The sequence below is a fragment of the Thamnophis elegans genome, chromosome 13, assembly GCF_009769535.1.
Source record: "Thamnophis elegans isolate rThaEle1 chromosome 13, rThaEle1.pri, whole genome shotgun sequence".
NCBI lineage: Eukaryota > Metazoa > Chordata > Lepidosauria > Squamata > Colubridae > Thamnophis > Thamnophis elegans.
Genome location: NC_045553.1, coordinates 28138028 through 28163592, shown reverse-complemented (window position 1 = coordinate 28163592; position 25565 = coordinate 28138028). Strand labels below are relative to the sequence as shown.

General features: G+C 39.8%; 1 protein-coding gene across 2 annotated transcripts in view; it reads right to left on the bottom strand.

Annotated features, from left to right (window-relative positions):
• LOC116516584 (zinc metalloproteinase-disintegrin-like ohanin) overlaps positions 1-25565 on the bottom strand; it is a 60239-nt gene that overhangs the window by 20766 nt on the left and 13908 nt on the right. For both annotated transcript variants that reach the window (XM_032229176.1, XM_032229177.1), the window contains exons 5-14: positions 18343-18419; positions 16514-16709; positions 14876-14938; positions 13102-13173; positions 11206-11375; positions 9530-9614; positions 8024-8154; positions 4699-4876; positions 2988-3077; positions 1891-2086 (exon numbers count right to left, since the gene is read on the bottom strand). In XM_032229176.1, the coding sequence (XP_032085067.1) occupies positions 1891-2086; positions 2988-3077; positions 4699-4876; positions 8024-8154; positions 9530-9614; positions 11206-11375; positions 13102-13173; positions 14876-14938; positions 16514-16709; positions 18343-18419 (1258 nt within the window). The remainder of the gene's footprint in view (positions 1-1890; positions 2087-2987; positions 3078-4698; positions 4877-8023; positions 8155-9529; positions 9615-11205; positions 11376-13101; positions 13174-14875; positions 14939-16513; positions 16710-18342; positions 18420-25565) is intronic.

Below are 25565 nucleotides of genomic sequence, written 5' to 3'. Positions count from 1 at the left end.
AGTGTGCTTAATTGGTTTGTGACTCAGAGGCTCATTGTCAAGTTTTGAAGATATCGGCCTGGCAGCTCTCCAAGTGGGATAAGGTCTGTGACTGTATATTCACCCTTGAAAGACTTTGCTAGATGTGGTTGAGAGGAATTCATAGTAACTTAATAAAAAGGGGTTTTTGTCAGACGTAAGAGTCTACTTTGTGGTTTGGGAAAGCCTAGGTCAGAACAAATGAAGAGATAGAATTCCAGGAGGGAGGGACTGCATTCCAGAGAAATAAGAGGCAACTCTGCCTGGATATCATGTGTGAGAGAAAGAGGGTGAAGACATGTCCTTCCAAATATTATATTGTAGATCGAGTTAGCGGAGATCTCAGTCTGACAGGATTTTATTCACAGTATGAAAACTAAAAAACTCTGCTTGTAAGAATCATCATGTAACATTCTTAGCTTGATACCTGTCAATTCCTGGGCATAAGCCTTTTTGAATATAACTGGATTACTTGCAAAAGATTGAGCTATTACCATTATTTGGAATTTTACATCATTTCATGCTATTTACTGACCAAAATAAAGATCTCTTTGTTTGAATTGAGAGTTTCCATTTTGAAAGCCATGGAAATAAAAGAGCAAGGTCCCATTTATGGCCTAAATAAATGGACTGCACCAGTAAGACCACCCTTGGAGTACTACATCCAGTTTTGGTTAGCATGACAGAAAAAAGTTGCTGAAACCCTAGAAAAAGTGCAGAGAAGAGCAACAAAGATGATAAAGAGATCTGGAGGCTTAATTGTACCATGAATGGCTGTGGGAAGTAGGTGCGAAGAATTTAGGGGTGACATGATAGCAACCTTCAAAAATTTGAGGGGCTGTCATAGACAAAATATCTGAGAGCAAGACAAGAAGTAATGGATGAAATCTTATCAAAGAGAGATCCAACCTAGAATTAAGCAGAAATTTCCTGACAGCGAGAAGAATTTATCAGCCTCCAAACATTTGTGGGTGCTCAATCACTGGAGGTTTTCAAGATGAGATCAGACAACTATTTCTCCAGAATGATATAGGATCTTCTACCTTGAAGGGGTTGGGGTAGAAGACCTCCAAGGTCTCTTCCAATTCTGTTCTATGTTCTACCAGAGAGTGACAAGAACACCCTCAACACCTGTTCCTTTCATTATTATGCCAAATGTAAAGAACATTTTAGTCACCAGGTATGAATATTCTTAGCAGACCATCCCGTTTTCAATCTCCATTATCTCTGACTGAGAACAGTGAAAAGGGATGGGTCAATCAGTGGCCCCAATTAACTCTTTGAGGAACATTGCAAGATGGATAAAATTCTAAGCATATGACAGTTGACGTTATTGTTTGTGCTTCCCCAGTAGTATTGGCTTGCTTCACAAGACCCGTTGATTTAAGACAAAGAGTATTGGAGAATAGTTTTGAGCTGACAATCTATTTATGGCATGCATGCATGTGTGTGTGTGCATGTATACACACACACACACACACAAACACACACACACACAAACACACAGACACAGACACAGACACATACACAGAGAGATCTTTGTGCAATTTGGGATTGCATCCTTCCCCAAAGTCAGCCTTTTCAGATTTCTGGTTTACAATTGCTATCATATTTAACTATTGAACCATGTTCTGTAGCAACATTTGGAGCTTTAAAACAAAAGATCTGGAGGATTGAGCATTAAAACCTCTGAAGAACAAACTTCATCTTGAAAGATTATGAACAAAATACATATAGAACAGAAATGAAAAAAAAGAAAGAAAATGTCTTTGATCAAGCCGAATGATTGTCTTAGGGTTTTGTTTTGATTCATTTAGTTTTGTTTCATTTCGTTTTGCAATATCACTATTCTTAACTCATAAGGTGACTTACCTGGCCCCCAAAGAGCAATACATTGGTTTGCCAAGGTGGGACACTTCCCCATGTAGCAGTAACCTTGGTTGTTTTGGCATGGGCGTCCATTCACACTGAAGCGATCCAAGGGACACTGGGCAGACTGGCCAGTGCACAGTTCAGGCAAATCACAGTCATGCTTCATTGTTCGGCATACTGTTCCTCCTCTCTTAAACTGTGGATGAGAATGAAAAATATTCCCAGCTATCACTCTTTAGCATCAGAGGTCAAAGAGACACACCATGATTCCCAACACATTTCAAAGCCTCCTCTTCATCTGTCTTGAGGGTTGCCAATCAAGGCATTGCTGCTATGTTACAAATGGCTCCAGATCTTAAGACATTGTGTCTAGGGCCTAGAGGTCCCAGCTTCCCTTATTTGCTATGAGAAAGTAACTGCCATGGTCACTTAGAATCTTCTAGAAAGCCAAGGAACTGAGTTAGGGCATCAATCTCAAACATTGCCTTCATTCATTCATTCATTCATTCATTCATTCATTCATTCATTCATGTTTTACATTTCTGAACTGCTCATCTCTGTCCACGAAGGAGGTATATAATAACACATCAAAATATGAAATACTATATAAAAATTAAAATGTTAGAATATTTAAAATTAAAAACTTAAAAATTATAAAAAAATGTTTAAGGAGACAGGAATAATTAAACCCTGTTAAAATTAGTTGACAAAGGAAAGGGGAAGGGTATCATGGTACCAATCCACCCCCACTGCCTTCATGGTCCTTTGGGCTCCCCACCTAAGGTCTCAGTGCTGTGTTTTAACTCCTTTGGGGGACTAAACCCATTTAAACTGTGTGTCCATGCAAACTCAGTCAAAGAAGGATATATATTATTTTCACAGCAAGTGTATTTTAGACTGAGACAGTACAATACAGAAATTTCGCTAAACTGCCCTCCCTATGGATATGTTCATAAGGGTCCAATGAACTGGAAGAAGGGATGGGAATAGGTTAAAATGTTTTTGTTCCCAGTAAGCCACCAAGAGATCACATTTTCATGTGGCTAGTAAGGAACAAGGTAAAATCTCTCCTGGTGTTAAAAATAAACAAGACTTACCTGACATTTCTCACAACATTCTCCATCTGCACACTTTGCTCCAGGGTTCAGTTTACAAGTTGCAGCATCGCAGCAATCATTTTTACATTCCTGAAAACCAAGCATATAAACTTTTCTTCCTGGTTTCTTTTAATTGGTCTATTTTGAAAAGGAGAACTGTTATTTCTGCCTTGTGTGCTCCTTCTTATTGATTGAAGCTAGGAAGTGGATGTGATTAATAGTTACCTGGGTTTTTGTTATTGCAAATGGATGATGGCATCTCTATGTGAAATATAATCTGATATTTCTTATGTGAAAAGAATAAAACAAATAAAAACATCCTCACTTCCTAATTGTGAAGTAATTCAAAATTAATGTAATTTGTAAGTAATTGTGTTATTGTAAGTAATTTATGTGTGTGTTTTACCCGCCTATGCTGGCGCACGGACTGGCACTTTATTTTTTATGTGGGACATAGCAATAGCAATAGCAGTTAGACTTATATACCGCTTCATAGGGCTTTCAGCCCTCTCTAAGCAGTTTACAGAGTCAGCATATCGCCCCCAACAATCCGGGTCCTCATTTCACCCACCTCGGAAGGATGGAAGGCTGAGTCAACCTTGAGCCGGTGAGATTTGAACCGCTGAACTGCAGATAACAGTCAGCTGAAGTGGCCTGCAGTACTGCACCCTAACCACTGCGCCACCTTGACTCTTAGCGGCCAGCAGGGCTTTTGGACATAGCAGCAGGGCGGCTTTTGCCTCTAGCGCTGGGGCGGCAGGGCGGCTTTTGCCTCTAGCGCTGGGGCGGCTTTGGTTCCATCCAGCATTGATTCTTTGAAGCTTTCCATAGGTCCTCTCTGCTTTTAAAGTCTTCCGTTGGTCTAAGGAAGTTTTTCCTCTATGGCAGACACAGCGGCCGGGCTTTAAAGCCCCGGCTCCATGTCCGAAATAGAGCGGGATGTGTCCCGCCTCTATGGCGGACACGGCACCGGGGCTTTAAAGCCCTGCTGCAATGTCCGACATAGAGTGGGACATATCCCGCTCTATGACGGACACGGTGCCAGGGCATCCAAATGCCTTGCCGCTGTGTCCGACATAGGGCAGCTTTTGCCCGCTTGCCTCACCAGCCATAAACCTCACCGCACGTCACTGAGTGTTGGCAATTCCTGGCAGCTTGGAATCATCTGCAACTCTGATGAGTTTCTCTTCTATCCCCTCATCTAGATCATTTATAAAGTTGTTGAAGAGAACTGGGCCTAAGACAGAACATTGAGCTACCCCAGTGCACACTTCCTTCTATGTTTCCATTGAGGACTACATGTTGAAAGCAGAGATTAAGGATAATACATTCTGGGAAGAAGAAGCTCAAGAAAATAGTGGGGATAGATAATGTGGCCATGTTGAGAAAGTAATGTGACCATTTCAATAGAATAGGGGTTTTCAATAGGGAAGGATTTTCTTGGAGTGATAAATCACTCATTTTTAAAAATATGTTATTCTTCCCAAAGTAGTAGTGGGGTATCAGTTCTCCATTCCTCTATAACTGTCTTAAATCCAGGAAACCACTGCATAATATATGTACATAAAGGACACAAACGTATGCCATTCACAAATCAACCTATTGGAGGGCTTATGCCAGTTAGAAAAACAGATGATTTTGCAAGGATTCCTATTTTTGATAGACTTTTTGGAACCACCCTTGTTCATTAAAAAAAGAAAAAGAAACATACCTCTGGAGAACCACAGTCACATTCCTCTCCCTCCTCCACGAAGTCATTCCCACAAATTGCAGGTGAAATTATATCTTTCCTGGTGGGTTTGTTGAGGATGCATTGTGGGCTTTTCTTCAAGATAAAATTCTGAAAGTCCTGTAAACTGCAAGAACTGAACTCCTGGGGAGGGGTATAGCTGTAAAGGTGAACCAATATAAGATCATGACATCATCCATATTTCAACCAGGAACAGAATTCATCACAAAACAAAACAAACAAAAAAACCCCACAACCTTATAAAATAGGAAAAAATGGCTAATGAACAAAACAGTGTTTTTTTCCTCTAAAATTAACAAGATGGCTTTAACAAGAACTCTTTGCACCACTTGATCTTACTACCAGATTATGTTCCCCCATTTTTAATTTCACTAACGTTTTTTCTTTTTTTTAACACAATGAATTTGCAATGGAGAACTCCATGTGGTTTTAGTTGCTTAAGCTACGTCTGGTGTTTGAGTGGGCTGCCTTTTGTTTTCATTTTTGGTCAATGTCACTGTGGAAGGGAGGCCTGGAAATGATACACTGATGTTGCTGATGTGATGATGATGAAGGAGCAATAACATAATTGAAGAGAAAAGAGTAAAATCTTGACCCTCTTTTTCTTTTCTTCTTTTGGAGCCAAGGTGGTAAAGTGGTTAGAGTTCAGTACTGCGGGCTACTTCTGCTGCCTACTGTCTGTCTGCAATTTGACAGTTCAAATCTCACCAGCTACAAGGTTGAATCAACCTTCCATCCTTCTGAAGTTCGTAAAATGAGGACCCAGATTGTTGGGAGCAAGATGCTGATTCTGTAAACTGCTTAGAGTGAGCTGTAAAAGCACTGTGAAGCGGTATATAAGTCTAAGTGCTATTGCTATTGAAGAAGAAAGGTTTGTACTTTTTATAACAAAGGAATAATACAATACAATACAATAACAGAGTTGGAAGGGACCTTGGAGATCTTCTAGTCCAACCCCCGGCCTATGCAGGAAACCCTACACCGTTTCAGACAATCTTCTTAAAGACTTGCAGTGTTGGGGCATTCACAACTTCTGGAGGCAAGTTGTTCCACTGATTAATTGTTCTAACTGTCAGGAAATTTCTCCTCAGTTTAAGTTGCTTCTCTCCTTAATTAGTTTCCACCCATTGCTTCTTGTTCTACCTCAGGTGCCTTGGAGAATAGTTTGACTCCCTCTTCTTTGTGGCAACCCCTGAGATATTGGAACACTGCTATCATGTCTCCCCTGGTCCTTCTTTTCATTAAACTAGACATATCCAGTTCCTGCAACCGTTCTTCATATGTTTTAGCCTCCAGTCCCCTAATCATCTTTGTTGCTCTTCTCTGCACTCTTTCTAGAGTCTCCACATCTTTTCTAAATCATGGCGACAAAATTGAATGCAGTATTCAAAGTGTGGCTTTACCAAGGCACACACTTGGAATATTTTAAGGTAAAGGGAGAGTTAATATACTATTAGACTTCTTTTGCTGAAAAGGTCATAATACCACCAACTTGCCACTGGGTTCTGAAAGTGCATACTTAAAGAGATGTCAACATGCTATCACCAAGTCCACTCAAGCCCCTTCCTAATATTACAAATCATAATTATTGGTCCTCAAATTAGAGGGAAATCAAGAACCCAAAGATGATCTGCTGGGGGCCACTAAAGACTCAATATGGTCTTTTAAGATCAAAGTTGCACCAGAGCCATTAAATGAGGTTTATTGAGCAAACTGTTCTCTATGCAAGGCTTTCTGCACAAAATACCACAAAGTGGTTTTGAAGTATTAAAAAGTAACAATGACGCACAAAAAGTAAGGGCAGGAAAGGTTACATAGCATTACATAGCATTCTCAATACTTCCTGAACTCATTGCCATTGCATAAAAAATGAGGCAACATAGCCCTAGAGTTTCGGCAGAAGAAACCAATTTGACAATAGGTGGCATGGTCACTGAGGCTATACAAAAATCTTGCACACAAGGTTATTGGGTGCTTTGTAACAGACAATTCCTAAGACCTGACATTTCCTCTCCTCTCCTCTGCTCTCCTCTTCTCTGCTCTCCTCTCCTCTCCATTCTGTCAGAGTTTTTGCATAGCAACTAGTATTATGAGATAAACCCAGGAGCAAAACAGAGCACACAGCACACAGAACCTTTATACAATTAATAGAGGTTTATATACAAATATATACCGATATGCACATGGTAAATAAATCCCTTACCACTCAGCTATGAAGGAGCTGAAGGAGAGAAATGAGATACATGATAAGAGAGAGAAAAATGCCCTCTAATGGCCACTTATATATAGATCCCTCTTAAAGGAGAAATGCCTTGTGTGGACCCCACCAGAGTCTTAACAAGGCAATACCATATATTGCTGAATCATCCTCATTGCATTAGCTTACAGATTACAACCTTACATCAGCTGGCAGCTATTAAATCCTCAGTTACCTGAAACATTCTATCCTCCTTTTCCTTTTCCTTCTTGAAGAAGTAGAGGCTAGACAAGCGCTAGCAATATAATACAGGTAAATCCTCAACATACAACCATAACTGGGACCAGAATTTCCATTGGTAAACAAGGCAGTTGTTAAGTGAACCACAAAACCATTAAGAAGTCAGGTTTCCTCCACTGTCTTATCAGAAGACAGTTAGAAAGGTCAGGAAATGGTAATCACATGAACCCAGGAGGCTGCCACCATCATAAAGGCCTGCTGGTTGCCATGCAACTGAAGGGATGGTTGTAAGTGAAGTCGTAAGCCAGCTTTTTCAGTGCCTTCAAATGTAACTTCAAATGGTTGCTAAACAAACGTTGATGACTACCTGTATGTTACTACCTGCTGATTTCAGCAGATTGTAATATATGAAAGATATAACATATCTTCTACCTTGATAAAGGAGCAAGGCAGGAAAACCCACAAGAAACTAATTTATCCTTTTCCTTCTGCTGTTGCCTAGTTCAGAATATTTTTTCCCATTCTGCTTCCCACTTTAGGGAAGTCTTTAGCACTAGCACTTAGACTTACACACTGTTTCACAGTGTTTTCCAGCCCTTCCTAACTGGTTTACAGAGACAACCTATTGCCCCAACAATATGGGTCCTCATTTTACCCACCTCAGAAGGATGGAAGACTGAGTCAACCTTGAGCCGATGAGAATCCGACTGCCAAACTCCAGGAAACCAGCAGGCAGCAGAAGTAGCCTTGGGTTATGCTTCCTATGCTATTTCTTTACACTATGGTTAACTGCAACTGTTTGAAAACATCTCGATTTGAAAGGCATTAAAAGTTTTCTTGAGCCGTTACCTTTGCTGGGCACTCATAATGCATCTGCCACTCTTGCAAATACACTGATCTGAGTCATGCTCCATGCCAAAATTATGACCCATCTCATGGGCCATTGTTGAACCAGTAACAAGTGGATTGCTTCCGTGATCCTGAAAACAAGAGAACACTTTGTCTATTGTTAGTCCTCCAAGGAACTGAAGGTGAATTTAATTATTACTAGCACTGAGCTGAAACCTTTGCTCAAGGACTTTCTAATGAAAAATCAAAGAGTTAGAAAAAAAGATTAATGATTTGCAAAGCTGAACTAGAGTTTCCTATAAAAAGTATTCTCTTTCTTTAAAATAACAAAGGGTACTAACAGTTTTCCTTTCAGTAGCTTAGAGATGGCACTTTATCCACAATTATCTCACTGGAATGCTGTGATAGTACAAAGGGGTCTTCTATTATTTATTATTTTTATTAATTAAAAGTATTATTTATTTGTCCATGTTAAAAACATTGAATAGATTTTTAATTTAATAGAAATCTAGCTTCAAAGAGAGTGGAAGGGGTAAGAACCTTTCTCCAGATCATGCTACTTTTTCTATAGGCAACAGGGTTTGCAACTAGTGATTGGTTTTTAATGTGGAGAAGCACTAAAAAGTATGTTTCTCTGAAATCTGAAGCTAAAGGATTACACCAGTATTCCTCAACTTATGAACTTAACTGAGATTGGCAATTATAGTTTGGAGATGTCAAATTCATATATATAAAGATGGATAAAAATATTGTGGATCAAATATAAAAAGTCTTTATTTGTAATAAAGTTATTCCTGCATTAACGTGCTTTCATTGACCATAACCAAGTAACAGATAGTATTATGGCCAGCAGACCTGGCAGCTGATTCAGACAGTGAGGTGGTTGGGAAGGAACATGGGCCAGTCCTGGAGTCTGGGGAAGGCTCGGACAAGGGCTCTGCGTCAGAGGCAGAGAGGGGACCAAGGTCATCTCATAGTTATTTGCTGCCTCTGGAGCCTCCAGAGTCTAATATCAGCAAGGCAGAAGAACAACGGGAGTCTGGTCCCAGTGTGTGCAAGCGCAGAGCTGCCAGAAGGCAAGAACAATTAAGAAAACAGGGTCGACTTGGGAGTAAGGCTTGGAGATGATTGGCCCCTCCATAAGACATAAAAGAAGAGCAAATGGGCTGTGAGCTTTTGCAGGAAGCAATTAGTTCATCTGGTCGGTTCAAGCTTTGAAAAGTTCTGTTTGACTCTGCTCAGTTTGGCCTTGCTCTGCATTTGGCAATTAGGTCTTTGGCAGCCTTCCAAGCGAGATAATGGGGGTGTTTATCAACATTCCCCTGAAAGACTGTGGCAAGTCAAGCAGACATCTGTCGGAACCTTCACAGACTGTTTGTGAAGCCTTGCGGAGTGTTAATGACCATAAATTACAGCGCTCTAAATAAAAGAGGGTTTGGGGGACTAAGATTGTGCTTTATGCTTTCTCCTGAAGCCGAAGTCATAACAGGCAGCTTTTCTACCAACCTGAATAACTCCTGTAGAAAATGAAGGATTGCACATAGAAGCGAGGAAAGCCAATCCTACAGTTGGTCCAGTGAAGTCAATACCCCTATAAGAAAGAAAAGGGGAGTAAAATTTGTAGAAGATGGGAGCACAATCTGTAGCCTTGGGCCATATCAGAGGTGGGTTTCTACTGGTTTGGACCAGTTCCGCTGAACTGATAGTGGTATGCAGGCCTGAGTTGCAGACCCAGCAGTGATGCAAGCCAGCAACGCTCCCATATCAGTTCCCTGGTCGCCGCCATTGCCATCTTTTTGCCCTTGAACTGTGCATGTGAGCACAGCGCGCATCCAGTGCGTGTGCATTGTGGAGCGCGCACCCAAGCGAACCAGCAGTAATGCTGGCCAGAACCCACCCATGGGCTGTATGAAACCTCTTATGAGCCGCGGTGACTCAGTGGTGGGAGTGCAGTACTGCAAGCTACTTCTGCTGACTGCTGGATGCCTGCAATTTGGCAGTTCGAATTTCACCAGACACAAGGTTAACTTCCATCCTTCCTAGGTGGGTAAAATGAGGACCCCAGATTGTTGGGGGCAATACACTGACTCTGTATACCGCTTAGAGAGGGCTGTAAAAACACTGTAAAGTGGTATATAAGTCTCAGTGTTATTGCTATTGCTAATCCTGTCCTCAGTTCCTGCCAGTCAGGATGTTAGAATTCATTTTAGGCTCTACTCACCCAAGTCATTTGACTAAGCAGATTGTTAAACATATTCAGGGTGAATTTTCATTACATGCTAAGCTTGGTTGATGCTAACCTTCATTAAGTTGGGGAAAAGGGTTAGCATTTTGTATGAATCCAGCCCATTAGGTTAGTTTAAATTCCATGTACTGTAAAAACCCCAAATGCAGATTTCTTTCATAATTCGATTTCTCCTATCAGTTTAGCTGTGGTGTTATAAAAAAAAACTTGAGCTTGGAAAAGTGATTAAGGGGAGGAATCAAATCAACATCTGTGGGAAAAATAAAATTGATTTTTTTTTCAATTTTTTATATTCTCCTTTTTTGCTTTGATATGCATTCTATCTAGCCCCTAATATATTTTATAAGACCCATACGTTGTGCACAGATCTTGTAGGATTGCTCACACCACAGTTATTACTTGTCCAATATATTATAGATATAATCCAGTAAATTTGTCAATTTTGCACTCATAAAATTGTATGGCAATATATAGGCTGAACTCACACTGCATCTATAACCAGATCACATTAAGATTTAGATGACAGTTTTAGACAACCTGTCAAACTCAAGATTAGCTATTTTATTATTTTATTTTATTCTTGGTTTATCTCTTGTGTAATGGAAGTATTCATTCAGCTGGTACAGAATGGGAACCAAAACATCATTTAATCGGGTTAAAAATGCAGGTGTAAGTACAGCCAAAGCATAACAAGATAATCAGTTCAGTTTCAATTTCAAATCCAGATGAAATGAAATCAAGCTGAGTTTTTGACCTGCAATCATTCAAGGATTTCTCAAAACTAGATCTCATCTACAAAAAAATGTTTGGCTTTGAAATATAGTTTACACGTGGTTTAAAGCATGCAGCATAGAATGGAAGTTCTGTGCAAGCACTCACTTTCCCATAATCCTCCACTCCCGGCCACCCCCTTCCTTTTCCCAACAATCAGACATACGTGAGTAACTGAGCAATATCATTATTTTTGCGCCTCTTCAAAACAGACTCTCTCCACGTTGAAAAGCGGTTCAAAGTGACACCTGCTGCTTCGTTGATCTCAATCTTGTCTGCATCGGACCAAATTTCTAAGCCAATAAACGCTATGTGAATTTTCAGAACTTTGTAAACCTGTGTGGTGGACATGACATCAATCAGAAACTCAAACACAAGTAAACTTTGAGAAACATTTCAAGACTAAAAAGCAACTGACATTGGCCTCTATGGGTGAGTGAAATGGAATAGATTTGGGAATCCATAGAAGAAAATCTCTAGAGTAAAGATTAAAAGCAGAGAGGACCTATGGAAAGCTTCAAAGAATCAATGCTGGATGGAACCAAAGCCGCCCCAGCGCTAGAGGCAAAAGCCGCCCTGCCGCCCCAGCGCTAGAGGCAAAAGCCGCCCTGCTGCTATGTCCAAAAGCCCTGCTGGCCGCTAAGAGTCAAGGTGGCGCAGTGGTTAGGGTGCAGTACTGCAGGCCACTTCAGCTGACTGTTATCTGCAGTTCAGCGGTTCAAATCTCACCGGCTCAGGGTTGACTCAGCCTTCCATGCTTCCGAGGTGGGTAAAATGAGGACCCAGACTGTGGGGGCAATATGCTGACTCTGTAAACCGCTTAGAGAGGGCTGAAAGCCCTATGAAGCAGTATATAAGTCTAACTGCTATTGCTATTGCTATTCTTTAAGCAGGAGAAATAAATGATAAACAGGTGATTATTCTCTTTCATCAGCAACAAAAGTGGAGGAGGACTTTAAGGGAGATTTGACCCTTTGTCTGGTTTCCCTGATTCTAACTAATCATCAACAGTAAAGATGGTGAACAAGGTGAATAGGTACAAGATGTATAATAGTATACTATATAATAGTACAATATGAGTGGATCTCCTTTTAAGTGTCACAGCCCAACCGGGGGTGGGCTTCAAAAATTTCAGCAATGGGTTCTCTGCCTGGTTGCTGGGTGGGCGTGACCATGGTGGGTGTGGCCTAGCTGGTCTCCTGCACCACAGCAGGAGGGCTGTTTTCGCCTTCCCCAGGCTCCAAGGGCTTCCCTTGAGCCTCTGGGTGGGCGAAAACTGCTTCCCCCAGGTTCCGGAGGCCCTCTGGAGGCCAGAAACAAGTCCATTTCAAGAAATGAGCCTGTTTCCGGCCTTTTGGAACTACTGGGAGGCCTATTTTTTCCCCTCCCCGAGACTTTGAGCAGGCCCTGCGCTTACTTTGCATCCAAAACGGGCTGCTTGGAGACTCCTGGGAGGGGAGGCGTGAGGTGGGAGTGGCAGGTGAGGTTGATGGGTGGGGCCAGCCAGGGGTGGTATTTGGAGGTTCTCTGAACCAGTCATTGTTAGTTATGGGTTCTCCTAATCCCGGGAGAACCAGTAGCAGCCCACCCCTCAACTCAAACTGTCCAACTTAACTGGGTTCCTCTCTCCTGCTTTCTTCTCAGAGATCATGTTCGTAATCATTTAACTTTAAAATAGTCTTACTAAAATAACCTCTTTCTAATCTTCAAGTTCAGCAGAGTAACCGCAGCCATGAAAGAATCCAGGTACTGAAATCTATTACTGATTGAATTCTTGCAACAGTTTTGGACTTGCATCCTCCTGAAACAGTGGTTGTATTCACATAAGAGGCTTATTAACTTAGTTACTGAACTAACCCATTTTCTGAACTGGCCTTGCATACTGGATCACAAGTTTACCAAATGACCCAGCTTTGCTGAACTCAAAACTGGAAAAGTTAACATTCTTGTAGAAGTGCATCTCCTAGGTCTCTTTACCTGGTTAAGTTTGTTGTGTGAACACAGTGAAAATTTGAGAGGTTTAAATCCAAAAAGTGAAATAACTTTTGCCATGTTGTCTTACCGTATTTATATAGTTGACCATATCAAATATTCTCAGCCTTGTTTCTGTGATGTTCCGGTTGTACTTCCTGAACTACAGAAAAGACAAAAAGGTTAAGAAGAGGTATTTTTTGGATGGAGGGATTGAAAGAGAGAGAGAGAGAAAGAACATGTCAGGGAAAGTAAGAGACTTAAAAAAATTCATGGAATTTGCTGATTCAGATAAAAATAATAATTCTATATCCAAGCACACTGATGAATTATTTTTTGCTGATTGTTTAACCTAATTTGAATCTACATTAATATATTAACAAATTTTTCAGCATCACACATGCGTTTTCCTCCTGGTTGGAGAAAATTTTGGTCAGCCTATTGAAAACCTTTCAATTCCTTAATTGGAAACTGTATTTCTCTGCTCAGAAAAGTTAAACATTCTTCACTACAAACTGGATTTAAATTCCACCAGCCTGAGACCAATTTCCCTGAAATAAATTTGCATAAGATGTTCCCTTTTGCAATAGTATTAAAAGAGAAAGCTCAGACTGGTATCTAGTTTTATTTTATTGGGGGGAAATGTGCACATTCTGAGAGTTCAAATATCCCCAAGAGTTGTTTTACTGCAAATGCTATATTACTGCAAATGAGGTTGGCTAAGTAAAATGTGGATCTTACTTGTCTATTAACCAAAGGTTAGCTTCTATTTGAGCTAGTTATGATGGAGAAATATATTTAAACTGAATCAGAGGTGGTATTCAGCAGGTTCTGACCAGTTCTGGAGAACAGATAGCAGAAATTTTGAGTAGTTTGGAGAACCGGTAAATACCACCTCTGACTGGCCCTGCCCCCATCTATTCTCTGCCTCCCAAGTCCCAGCCGATCAGGAGGAAATGAGGATTTTTCAGTAACCTTCCCCTGGAATGGGGAGGGAATGTAGATTTTACAATATCCTTTCACTGCCATGCCCACCAAGCCACGCCATGCCCACCAAGATGCGCCTGCAGAACCGGTAGTAAAAAAATTTGAATTCCACCAATGATATGAATGATAGTTTGAAAATTAACAATACATAATGTTGACCTCTTGAACCAATTTATTAATTGAAACTCATACTTGCACAAACACACAAAAGGAGAAAATCAATTTCAAATCCATATATTCATAAAAATAAATTAAAATATGTTTCTGCTAGGGAAACTTATTTTCAAAATCAAGCAAAGTGTGAATAAAAAAAAATTATATGCTGGGAGGCATAGAAGCCAAAGTATATTTATATTTCAATGTAATTTAAAAAGCCACTTGAATGTAAGACTTTTGAAATAAATAAACAAATAAGGGAAAGCAAAACATCCAGATTTGCCCATCCTCCCACTAATTCAAAAATCTCCTCGTGAATTTTCCTCTGGATCTTGGAATGCTAGATTTCCCAGGTAGAAGAGACGTATGGTGATTCTCTCTTTTACTCTTCATTTATATTCTCCATGTTAACTAACTTCAGTTTCCTGATCTGGGCATTTCTGGATAAACTATCATTAAAATTTAGGTAAATTGCAGGAACAATTTAGTACAAATCAGAGAATCATTGAATTTCAATTGTGACTTAAGTTTGGAGATAGGGGTCAGGTCCAATAATAAAAAAACAAAAATTGTTAAAGTATATTTTAATACATATTTTAGGATAAAATGTAGTTAGAATGTTGTTTTTGGTGATGTCTTCAAAAACACCCACACTGAAAAAGACAAAAACAAAATTTTGTGTTCAATGCAGAAAGGAAAAAAATGGTATTCAGGATACTTACCACTCTGTTGTCTGCCGCTACATAAAACTCAACATATTTTCTGGCCTGCAAGTATTCCTTTTTCTAGACAAAACATGAACCAAAAGACTGTTTAGACATGTTGCTTCCTGCAGTCAACAGAAATGTTGGGTCATCATCAGATAATCTTGTTATACTCCCTCAACAAAGTCCTTGAACTTTTAGAAATATTGGCTCTTTGAAGAAGACATTTATTGTGAGAGAGCTTGTTAAAACTTCAGCACTTTAGAATGTGCTGGGAAATTTCTCAGAACGAGGAAACTTTGCAATGATTAACCAGATTCACTTTGTCAATTTTTATTCAATCCTTGCTTCAATTCAACTTGATGATTCAAATCATATTGGAAAATTGAATCAAGATTAGGTATTGGTCTAATTAGACATCGCAAAGCACTTTGATTTAGTATTTCAAACCAGTTTTACCCTCAATCCCAAGTCCCCTATGGATGCATAATAAAAGAGGCCTCCAACTGATAATTTGATTACACTTATTTCTAAACCGATTCAGAAAGTTGTGATGATTTGGAAACTCAGCTGAATCTGTTTTGAACCACTTACTATACTATGCCCTCTTATAATACTAGACAACACACTATCAATGGTAGAGACCTTCAAATTTCTAGGTTCTATCATATCTCAAGACCTAAAATGGACACTTAATATCAAAAATGTCATTAAAAAGTGCAATAAAGAATGTTCTTTCTGCGCCAACTTAAGGAGCTCAAACTGCCCAAGGAGCTGCTGATACAGTTCTACAAGGCAATTATTGAGTTTGTCATCTGCACCTCTGTAACTGTCTGGTTTGGCTCTGCAGCCCAACAAGACAGACACGGACTTCAAAGGATAATCAGAACTGCAGAAAAAACAATGACTACTAACCTGCCTTCCATTGAGGACCTGTATACTGCACAAGTCAAAAAGAGGGCCATGAAAACAGATCCCTCGCATCCTGGACATAAATTGTTTCAACTCCTATCCTCAAAATGATACTACAGAACACTGCACACCAAGACAACCAGACACAAGTTTTTTCCCAAACACCATCAGTCTGCTAAACAAATAATTTCCTCACTACTCTCAAACTATTCTCTAAGGCTGCATTGCTATTACTATTAGTCTTCTCATCATTCCTATCACCCATCTCCTCCCACTTATGACTGCAGGGCTATAACTTTGTTGCTTGAATCTTACGATTTATATTGATATTGATTATTTCCTGATTGCTTATTTGTACCCTATTGACTATCATTAAGTGTTGTACCTTATGATTCTTGATGAATGTATCTTTTCTTTTTATGTACACTGAGAGCGTATGCACCAAAGACAAATTCGTTGTGTGTCCAATCCCACTTGGCCAATAAAGAATTCCTTTTCTATTTTCTAAATTAAGTTTGGATGACCATAGAAAATGATGTAAACCTGAAATGTGTATTTTCTGTTCATTGTGTTTCCATATGTTCTTCTGCAGCATGGGTGGAATGGATGTTTAGGGATCTTATCTTCTGAAATCTTTTTAGCAGTCCTAGAGAATTTATCTTTCATTTTACAATTTAAAAACAAGTAAATGATTCCCTGTTCTCAAACCATGTCATATTCTTGAGGGTTTAATGTGAGACTTACTTCAATATTCATGCTCATCCGAGAGGTCTTTGTGAGGGGCTCATCTGAGTCCCAAGTAGTATTGGTTACCCCACAGATTTTGGGGGTGTCATCCTCTTCTTCCAGATTTTCATATTTGTAGACTGCATGGGCTTCACTGTCAGAAAGCTTCATAGGTTCAATAAGGTACTTCTCACCCTGATTCTTGAAATACCCTCTGTAAAACAATTGTAGGTTCATTTTTAAAAGCATGATTAGAGGTAGAAGACCAGGGGTGAAATCCAGTAGATTCTGACAGGCTCTGGAGAACTGGTCGTGGAAATTTTGAGTAGTTCAGAGAACTGGCAAATACCACCTCTGGCTGGCCCCAAAGTGGGGTGGGAGTGGAGATTTTGCAGTATCCTTCCCCTGTCATGCCCACCAAGCCACTCCCTCAGAATCAGTAGTAAAAAAAATGAATTTCACAATGTGGAAGACCAATAGAAAAGAATATTCGGAGCTCAGGGTTGAACTGTGGGGTCCTTGGTTGTTTTCCTGCAAACATTTCATTACTCAGCTAGTAACCTCATTAGTGCACTAGATGTTACCTAGTTGGGCAATGAAACATCTGCAAGTAAACAATTAAGCTCAGAGAACACAAAGCCAGTTCAAACTGGCTATTCTATATTGAATAGTCAGTTTTAACTAAGAAAGTCAACATAACTTATCTTTATGAATCCCTCCTGAAAATAAACTGAGTCATAGTTTTCCCTAGTTTACATATCACTTTCTCCTGCTTCTCAAAGATACACCTTAAGCTCAGAAAAAAATAAGATATTGCACTTTATCAGTACAATTATGAATTACGTATACAACATTTGTATGGATTTAGTTTGTCATGGAATCCAACACTGTACAATTCCTAAATTATTGTTTAAAAGGTAGAAAATGTTTCTAGCTGTGAAAATGTAAGACTATACATGTTGGAAGATTCAGGTTTTCTTGTACAATTTTATTTCACAGGGGTGAAATACTATATATCTTATATATTTCCCTACTGTAGACAATCAAATCAATCTTTTGTTGCTCATAGATCAGCACATAAAACATGAAAGTCACAGTTAATAAAGATAAAAAAGGATAAAATATAATTGTTCTAAAATATGTAAGAGAAAATAGTGTGTAGAATACAAACTGTAAAACAGCGCTTGGTTGTGGTCAAGGAAATGAAATCATATTGATCTGACAATAACAACTTTAGATAGAAGTCAAAACTATCAGGATATTTAGTAAATACCTAACATAATAACACCTGCAACAACTTATTCTGTCATTTCAATTATTCTTCTGCCACATGGACATAGTCTTTCTTCAAAGGGGATCTCCTGATGTCTTCCTTCAGTAATGACTGTCAGGAAGACATTGAATCAGGCTAATGATAATTTGGTCCTTCTAAATTTTGGAATCTTTATACAGCTAAGATATCTAGCTGGTTGGAGAAAGTGTGCAGAATGGCTCAAGAAAATGTTTCTGGTAGAACTGAAAGTCTGCTTACTTCTTCCTGTATACTTCCTAGCTACGTCCTACACTTCCTTCATAATCTGAAACCTACTTATCTTCTCTTCCTGTAACATCAGCTTCCTTGTACAAAGGAGACAGGGTCTTGGAAGCTCCTTTAGACAGAGATTTAACTCCCTACTGTATCTGCTGGCGAGCAGCAGTTCTTCTAAGTATCCAACCAAAAAGTTTAAAGTTATGCAACTAATTTTCATAAGAAAGTGATGTTCCACTTTTTAACTATAACAGCTTTAAGAACAGTAATAATATACTTCATTCTTATGAAATAAAGAAAAGATAAGACAGTATCTTACTTCAAACCATGGCACGCATTAATGCTTGCAGTTGAGTCAGTATCATTCTGGATGTGCCCGCTATAGTAGCAGTGATCCTGTATGGAAGCAAGAAGACTACACTGGATTGGACTGTGATTTGTTAAGCAGTAATGTGGTTCCAATGTATTCCACCACATAAGTGAAGTAATGAGCAAGACAGAAAACAGTCCAGAATAGTTTGATTGGTGGGATAAAAAATCTGACTACTATTGATTGTTTCTTTTTTTTATTAGATTATAATATAAAATGCAAAAGAATATAGTGGGAAAGTAGCGAAGGGAAAAGTATAGGGAAAGGGGGGGAAAGAAAGAAAATGCATTGATTTCCGACTCCTTTTGGTGCAGTAAAATAAGATAATAGTATTAAACCTCAACTTTTTACTTTTACATAACAGTATAAACTAGCCATTTCTAAAGCAACAAACCTGTCTAATCAGTAAAACCCAAAATCAAAGTTTCACTTTTTTTCCCACCTCAAGCACAAAGTCCAGAAGTGGTTTCCAAAAGTAATTGTGATTTTTCCCCTTTAATCAAAGCATTCAATTTAACCATCTTTGCTAACTCCACCAACTTTTGCAGTCATTAATCCATTGTAGGAATCAGAATGACTGATTGTTTCAAAATGAGCATATTTTGTAGACTTGTAGAAACACACAATTTTCCCTAAAAGCAAGCTGCACTGCACACCTGTGCTCCCAAATTATTTAACTTTTCAACAGAGCTTATATGGGAGAACTTAACCTGAATTCAAGGATATCCAAAGAATATTGTTGCTGGCGCCATTGCAATACAGACCAAAAACAGGCAGAACTTTGATGGTACCTTTGTGACTGCTATCTTGATTTTTATAAGCTGTCCAGAGTTATTGCTTGAAATGAGCAACTATAGAAATTGAATCAATCAGTCAATCAATCAATATCCTTGAGAGAAACATGAAAAACATCCCTCACATCCTGGACATAAATTGTTTCAACTTCTACCCTCAAAACAACACTACAGAGCACTGCACACCAGAACAACTAGACACAAGAACAGCATTTTTTCCCAAATGTCATCACTCTGCTAAACAAATAATTCCCTCAACACTGTCAAACTACTCACTAAGTCTGCATTACGATTAATCTTCTCATTGTTCCTATCACCATTTCCTCCCATTTATGACTGTATGATTGTAACTTTGTTGCTTGTATCCTTACAATTTATATTGATTGTTTCCTAGTATGATTTGATTGCTTATTTGTACCCTATGACTATCACTAAGTGTTGTATCTTTTTATTATTCATGAATGTATTTTATTCTCTTTAGGTACCTGAGAGCATATGCACCAAAGACAAATTCCTTGTGTGACCAATCACACTTGGCTAATAAAGAATTCTATTGCAGAACTGGGGAATATGTGATCCTCAAGATTTCATAAACTCTGACGCCATCATTCCTAGATGGGGAAATGTTTTTTTCTGGGCTGAGTCCATTTAAAAGAAATCTCAAAAATGTTCCCATAGAAAGATGTTAAAAATGTTACTTAAAGATTGCTTTAATTTACTAATGAGAGAGCTATAAGTGGCTCTGTGAAATACTTGAGCATTCCAAATGAGAGTGTGAGAGAGAAATGCATGAAAAACAACTAAAGGGAAATAAAATTTTAGATTGGCAATTCTCAGTGTACAGTTTGATGCATCTATGTGGCATTTTAAAAATCATCCAATAATTTAAAGTAATGGTAAAAGTTTCCCTCACACATATGTGCTAGTCATTCCTGACTCTAGGAACAACTCAAGGAGCCAGTGCTGTCCGAAGACAACTCCGTGGTCATATGACCGACATGACTAAACACCGAAGGCGCATGGAACACTGTTACCTTCCCACCAAAGTGGTCCCTATTTTTCTACTTGCATTTGCATGCTTTTGAACTGCTAGGTTGGCAGAAGCTGGGACAAGTAATAGGAGCTCACTCCATTATGCAGCACTAGGGATTCAAACTGCCAAACTGCCAATCTTTCTGATAGACAAGCTCAGAATCTTAGCCACTGAGCCACCTTCCAATAATTTATTCCCTGCCAAAGAAGGTCTCCCAGATGCTATTTTTCATGACTCAATACCAGTTCTGATTCTCCACCCTACTTGGTATATAAGTTGGTAAAATCGTTGGCTGACTTAGTGTTTTGGACAGCAGCTATAAATAAAAAGCAGACTCACATTTTCTTGCTTAATTGACAGAAATATTTTTTTAAAAAAAGTTACTACTTAGATTTTCCTATTTTCTGATGCAGGATTTTGTTGATCAAAATTCTATGCCTATCTGCTTTATCAGGATTTTGTTGACAAGGTAGAAAGGGGGGAGGGTATTAAAATATTTTTCTTTTCACTTTGCTAGAAGTTGCTTCCAAAAAGTTGCCTATATATCATTCTATTCCAAAGAGCAAGACAAGCACATTGAGTCTTTACTTAGGAATGTGCTATGTATGTACTATATGCATAAACACACTGAGGAACAGCATTATGTCGAAGTTTTCTCCAACACCAAAAACCAAAGCAAGATACACTTTCGCACTTCCAGATCTGAAACATCATTTGCAAATTGATAATTGAGTCTAGGAAGAGGCTTCCTACACAAAACCAAAGACTCCTTCAAGTCACTTGGACTACAAGACAACCAAACCAGTCAGTCCTAGAGGAAATCAACCCTGACTGCTCTTTAGAAAGGTAGATTCTGAAGAGGAAACTCAAATACTTTGGCCACCTAATGAGAAGGAAGGACTAACTGGAGAAGAGCTAGGATGGATTGAGGGCCAAAGAAGAATGGGACAACAGAGAATGAGGTGGCTGGATGAAGCAGTTGGCCTGAGCTAAATGGACTCCAGAGGATGGTAGAGGACAGAAAGCAGGGGCGAAATCCAGCAGGTTCTGGAGAACTGGTAGTGGAAATTTTTTCGGAGTGGAAATTTTGAGTGGTTTGAAGAACCGGCAAATACCACCTCTGGCTGGTCCCAGAGTGGGGTGATAATGGGGATTTTGCAGTATCCTTCCACTGCCATGCCCACCAAGCCATGCCCACCAAGGTACACCATGGCCACCAAACCACACTCATAGAACCAGTAGTAAACATTTTTGAATTTCACCACTGACAGGAAGGCCTGGAGGAACATTGTCCATGGGGTTGTGATGGGTCAGACATGACTTTGCAATTAACAACAACAAATACAAAACCACTGTTTCTTGCAATATTTTGCAAGAGTCAAAGCAGATACTCACTAGACTTTTTCATGTGAAGAAAAGGGAAGAGTTTTTCTGAATAGGGGCAATGTGCTATCAGCTATAGAAAAACAAATGCTTTTAGAAAGCCCTCGGGTGAAACTGGAGTAATCCTCCACCAGCAGGCTCTCTCTAACATCGGCTGTTCAATTGTATGTCATTTTGGATTGTGGCAGATCTAACTTCCCTTATCTTACAAGTAAATGACTGTTAGCTAATTCCTGCACCACCACGGCTCTTATCCCAGCATAGTTGAATTGATGCAGCACAATCTGGTGTGATGTCTTAGCAGTTAAGATGCTAGGTATGGTAGCTGGAAAACAACAGCTCACATTTGAGACCCAAGTGTTGAGCTCCTGTCAATTGCCTCAGCTCCTGCTCACCTAGCAGTTTGACAGCATGCAAATGTGAGTAGAAAAATAGGTACTATTTTGGTGGAAAAGCACCTGCACTCTGTGTTTTGCTGTGTGCTTTGTGCTGTGGCATGATGTCTCATCTTCAGACAGTCTCAATGGCTTAAAGAAACACCCTGTAAAGTTGGCTACAGCTACTGGAGTAAAACATACGGGGACTTCTTCACCTTTATCTTATACATAATTTAAATAAGTTTTTTTTAAAATAAATAAATAAATAAACTCCCTTTCCAGCTTAATCCATGCAGCATTTAGGGCTCCAAATATCTATTTGCTCATTCTAAATTAAATCAGGTTTTTTAGCTTATGTTGCAGCATTTTTTATTCACATTTTGCTGCATAAACACAAGTCTTGTGAGATTTAACTGGCTTTTGCCATTTCCTTGAAAAGTTCTCAAAAAGCATTTAAGAGAAGTGTCTTGTGTGAATCAGATATCAGGAAGAAGGGATAAAAGTAGAAAATTCTTTGAGCATTGTATTGTATTGTATTGTATTGTATACTTTATTTGTATGCCGCCCTTTTCCCTGAGGGGACTCAGGGCGGCTCACATTTCAGGGGGAGGGGAAGACAAATAAGTTACAACAAGAAGACAGTACATTGTTAAAAAAAAAAAAAAAGCACAACAGTCATACCATTCGGGTGGGGTTAAAGTCATTAGCCCCAGGCCTGCTGGGACAGCCAGATTTTAAGGGCAGCGCGGAAGGTCTGGAGGGTGGTGAGGGTCCGGATCTCCACGGGGAGTTCGTTCCAGAGGGTCGGAGCAGCCACCGAGAAGGCTCTCCTCCGGGTAGTTGGCTGGCTGATGGAATTCGGAGGAGGCCTAATCTATGCGATCTTATTGGTCTAGTGGAGGTAATTGGCAGTAGGCGGTCTCTCAAGTACCCAGATCCAATACCATGAAGGGCTTTGTAGGTGACAACCAGCACCTTGAAGCGCACCCGGATATCAACAGGCAGCCAGTGCAGCTCACGGAGGATAGGTGTTACGTGGGTGAAACGAGGTGCACCCACGATCGCTCGTGCGGCCGCATTCTGGACCAGCTGAAGTCGCCGAATGCTCTTCAAGGGCAGTCCCATGTAGAGCACATTGCAGTACTCCAGCCTAGAGGTCACAAGGGCATGAGTGACTGTTGTGAGAGCCTCCCGGTTCAGGTAGGGACGCAACTGGTGCACCAGGCGAACCTGGGCAAATGCCCCCCTGGTCACAGCTGACAAATGGTGTTCAAAAGTCAGCTGTGGGTCCAGGAGGACTCCCAAGTTGCGGACCCTGTCTGAGGGGCGTACAATTTGACCCCCCAGCCTGAGAGATGGAACACTTGGCCAATTAGTGGGAGGGAAGCACAACAGCCACTCGGTCTTATCTGGATTGAGTACAAGCTTGTTAACCCCCATCCAGTCTCTAACAGCTTCAAGGCCCTGGCTCATCACGTCCATCGCTTCATTGAGTTGGCACGGGGCGGACAGATACAGCTGTGTATCGTCTGCATATTGGTGGTATTTTATCCCGTGCCGTTGGATGATCTCTCCCAGCGGTTTCATGTAGATATTAAAAAGAAGGGGGGACAGGACCGAACCCTGCGGCACCCCACACGTTAGGGGCCTAGGGGTCGATCTCTGCCCTCCGACTAACACCGACTGCGACCTGTCCGAGAGTAAGAGGAGAACCACCGTAGGACAGTGCCTCCCACCCCCACCTCCTGCAGCATGCCAAAAAGGGGAAGAATTCCTTCAGACAGAACCTTAAAAAAGGGGAATCAAAGGAAATAATCTAGAATTGCATGCAAAGCAATGACTTCTTCAAGTGGTTTTAATTAACATAGTCATAATTTGTATTCTGACTTAATGACTTTTTCTGTAGAAAATCTCAAAGAATGCTTGAGGCAATGGGAATTGAAGTCCAACACATCTCTTTAATAGATTAATAACATTGAGATATGTGTGTGTGTTGGGGTGGTGGAGAATCATTTGTTTGTCTTGGAATACAGACAGCAACACCTGTGTCCCTGTGATAAATCTCTAAAAATGAGATCTCTCAGCAAGCACAAAGCCACCCAGTCCCCAAAATGGATCATATGTCCTCCCACAGAGATTGAAATTAAGGTGTACCAAAACCTGTGCTGATTGTAAATGAGATATGACTTTGCAAATGCTGGTCCTAGAACAGAACTGGCTTTGAACTGTTCTGAATGTAAGGAAGTGAATGTTTATAACAGAGAGAAATAATCACATGCAGTACACAAATGCCAAAAGACATTGACTTTCAAACAAATGTATTTTACAAATAACTCTTGGTTATTTGGAATTACAGAATATCACTGCAGGAAGAACCCCATGGATGAAAAAAGCTAAGAACATTTGGGCAGACAATCAACAAAGGAATATAAAATGTGGTTTTCAAGTTACAAGAACTTTTCTCCACCAACTTGATCTTCTTGGAGGTCAAATCTACTCCTGCACCACAGGATTTGCTGAATAAATTTTAAGTCTTGCTCATTGTCCTATGTTCTGAAATATTATCACAATGTGTGGGGGGGAACCATATTTACCTATGATATCAATTGCATATTTACTTGAGTCCACACAATGAAAGCTTTGAGAAACACATCAGAGACACAAATACACAATACTAACACTACACTAAAAATCCCTATATAACTTGGAAGACTCCAACTGGTATTGAATTTTGATTCCTAGCATCTTCTGCAAGCAGGACCCATGTAGATAGACATCAAATTATCAAAGCAGATTTCTTTTACACATTAAGTAAGAACAGTTTGTATGACCTTTGAAGATGCTAATTCAGAAATAGACAATCTTTGGAGACAAAGATGAATTTGGGAGGAGGGAGTCAAGAAAGCATGTTAGTGCTGTGATATTATAACTGGTTCTGGCCCATTTAAGTGTGGGTTTCTATATTCTATAGAAGCATTGTGAATTCCTCTTACTTTTGGTATTCTACACAAATGTGTTTTTTTTTTTGCATTTATCAGTGTAAAGGTAAAGGTTCCCCTTGCACATATGTGCTAGTCGTTCCCGACTCTAGGGAGCAATGCTCATCTCTGTTTCAAAGCTGAAGAGCCAGCGCTGTCCAAAGACGTCTCTGTAGTCACCTGGCTGGCATGACTAAATGCCAAAGGTGCACAGAATGCTGTTACCTTCCCACCCAAGTTGGTTCCTATTTTTCTAGTTGCATTTTTACATGCTTTCGAACTGGTGGGTTGGCAGAAGCTAGGACAAATAAAGGGAGCTCACTGTGTTACACAGTACTAAGGGTTCAAACCACTGAACTGCCGACCTTTCGATTGACAAGCTCAGTGTCTTAGCCACTGAGCTACCACGTCCCTTTGTATCAATGCAATCGGATTAAAAAGCAGAGTGGATCCTATAAACATGACATTTTTTAAAATAAACCTGTTTGTGGAGCTCAGTCCCCAAAATGTTTGTTTTTAATCGGTAGGAAACAACTGATTGATTAAGATGTTGCTCTAATTCAATAAGTAGAATCAACTGGGTTTTAACAACCCACAAATCCTTACA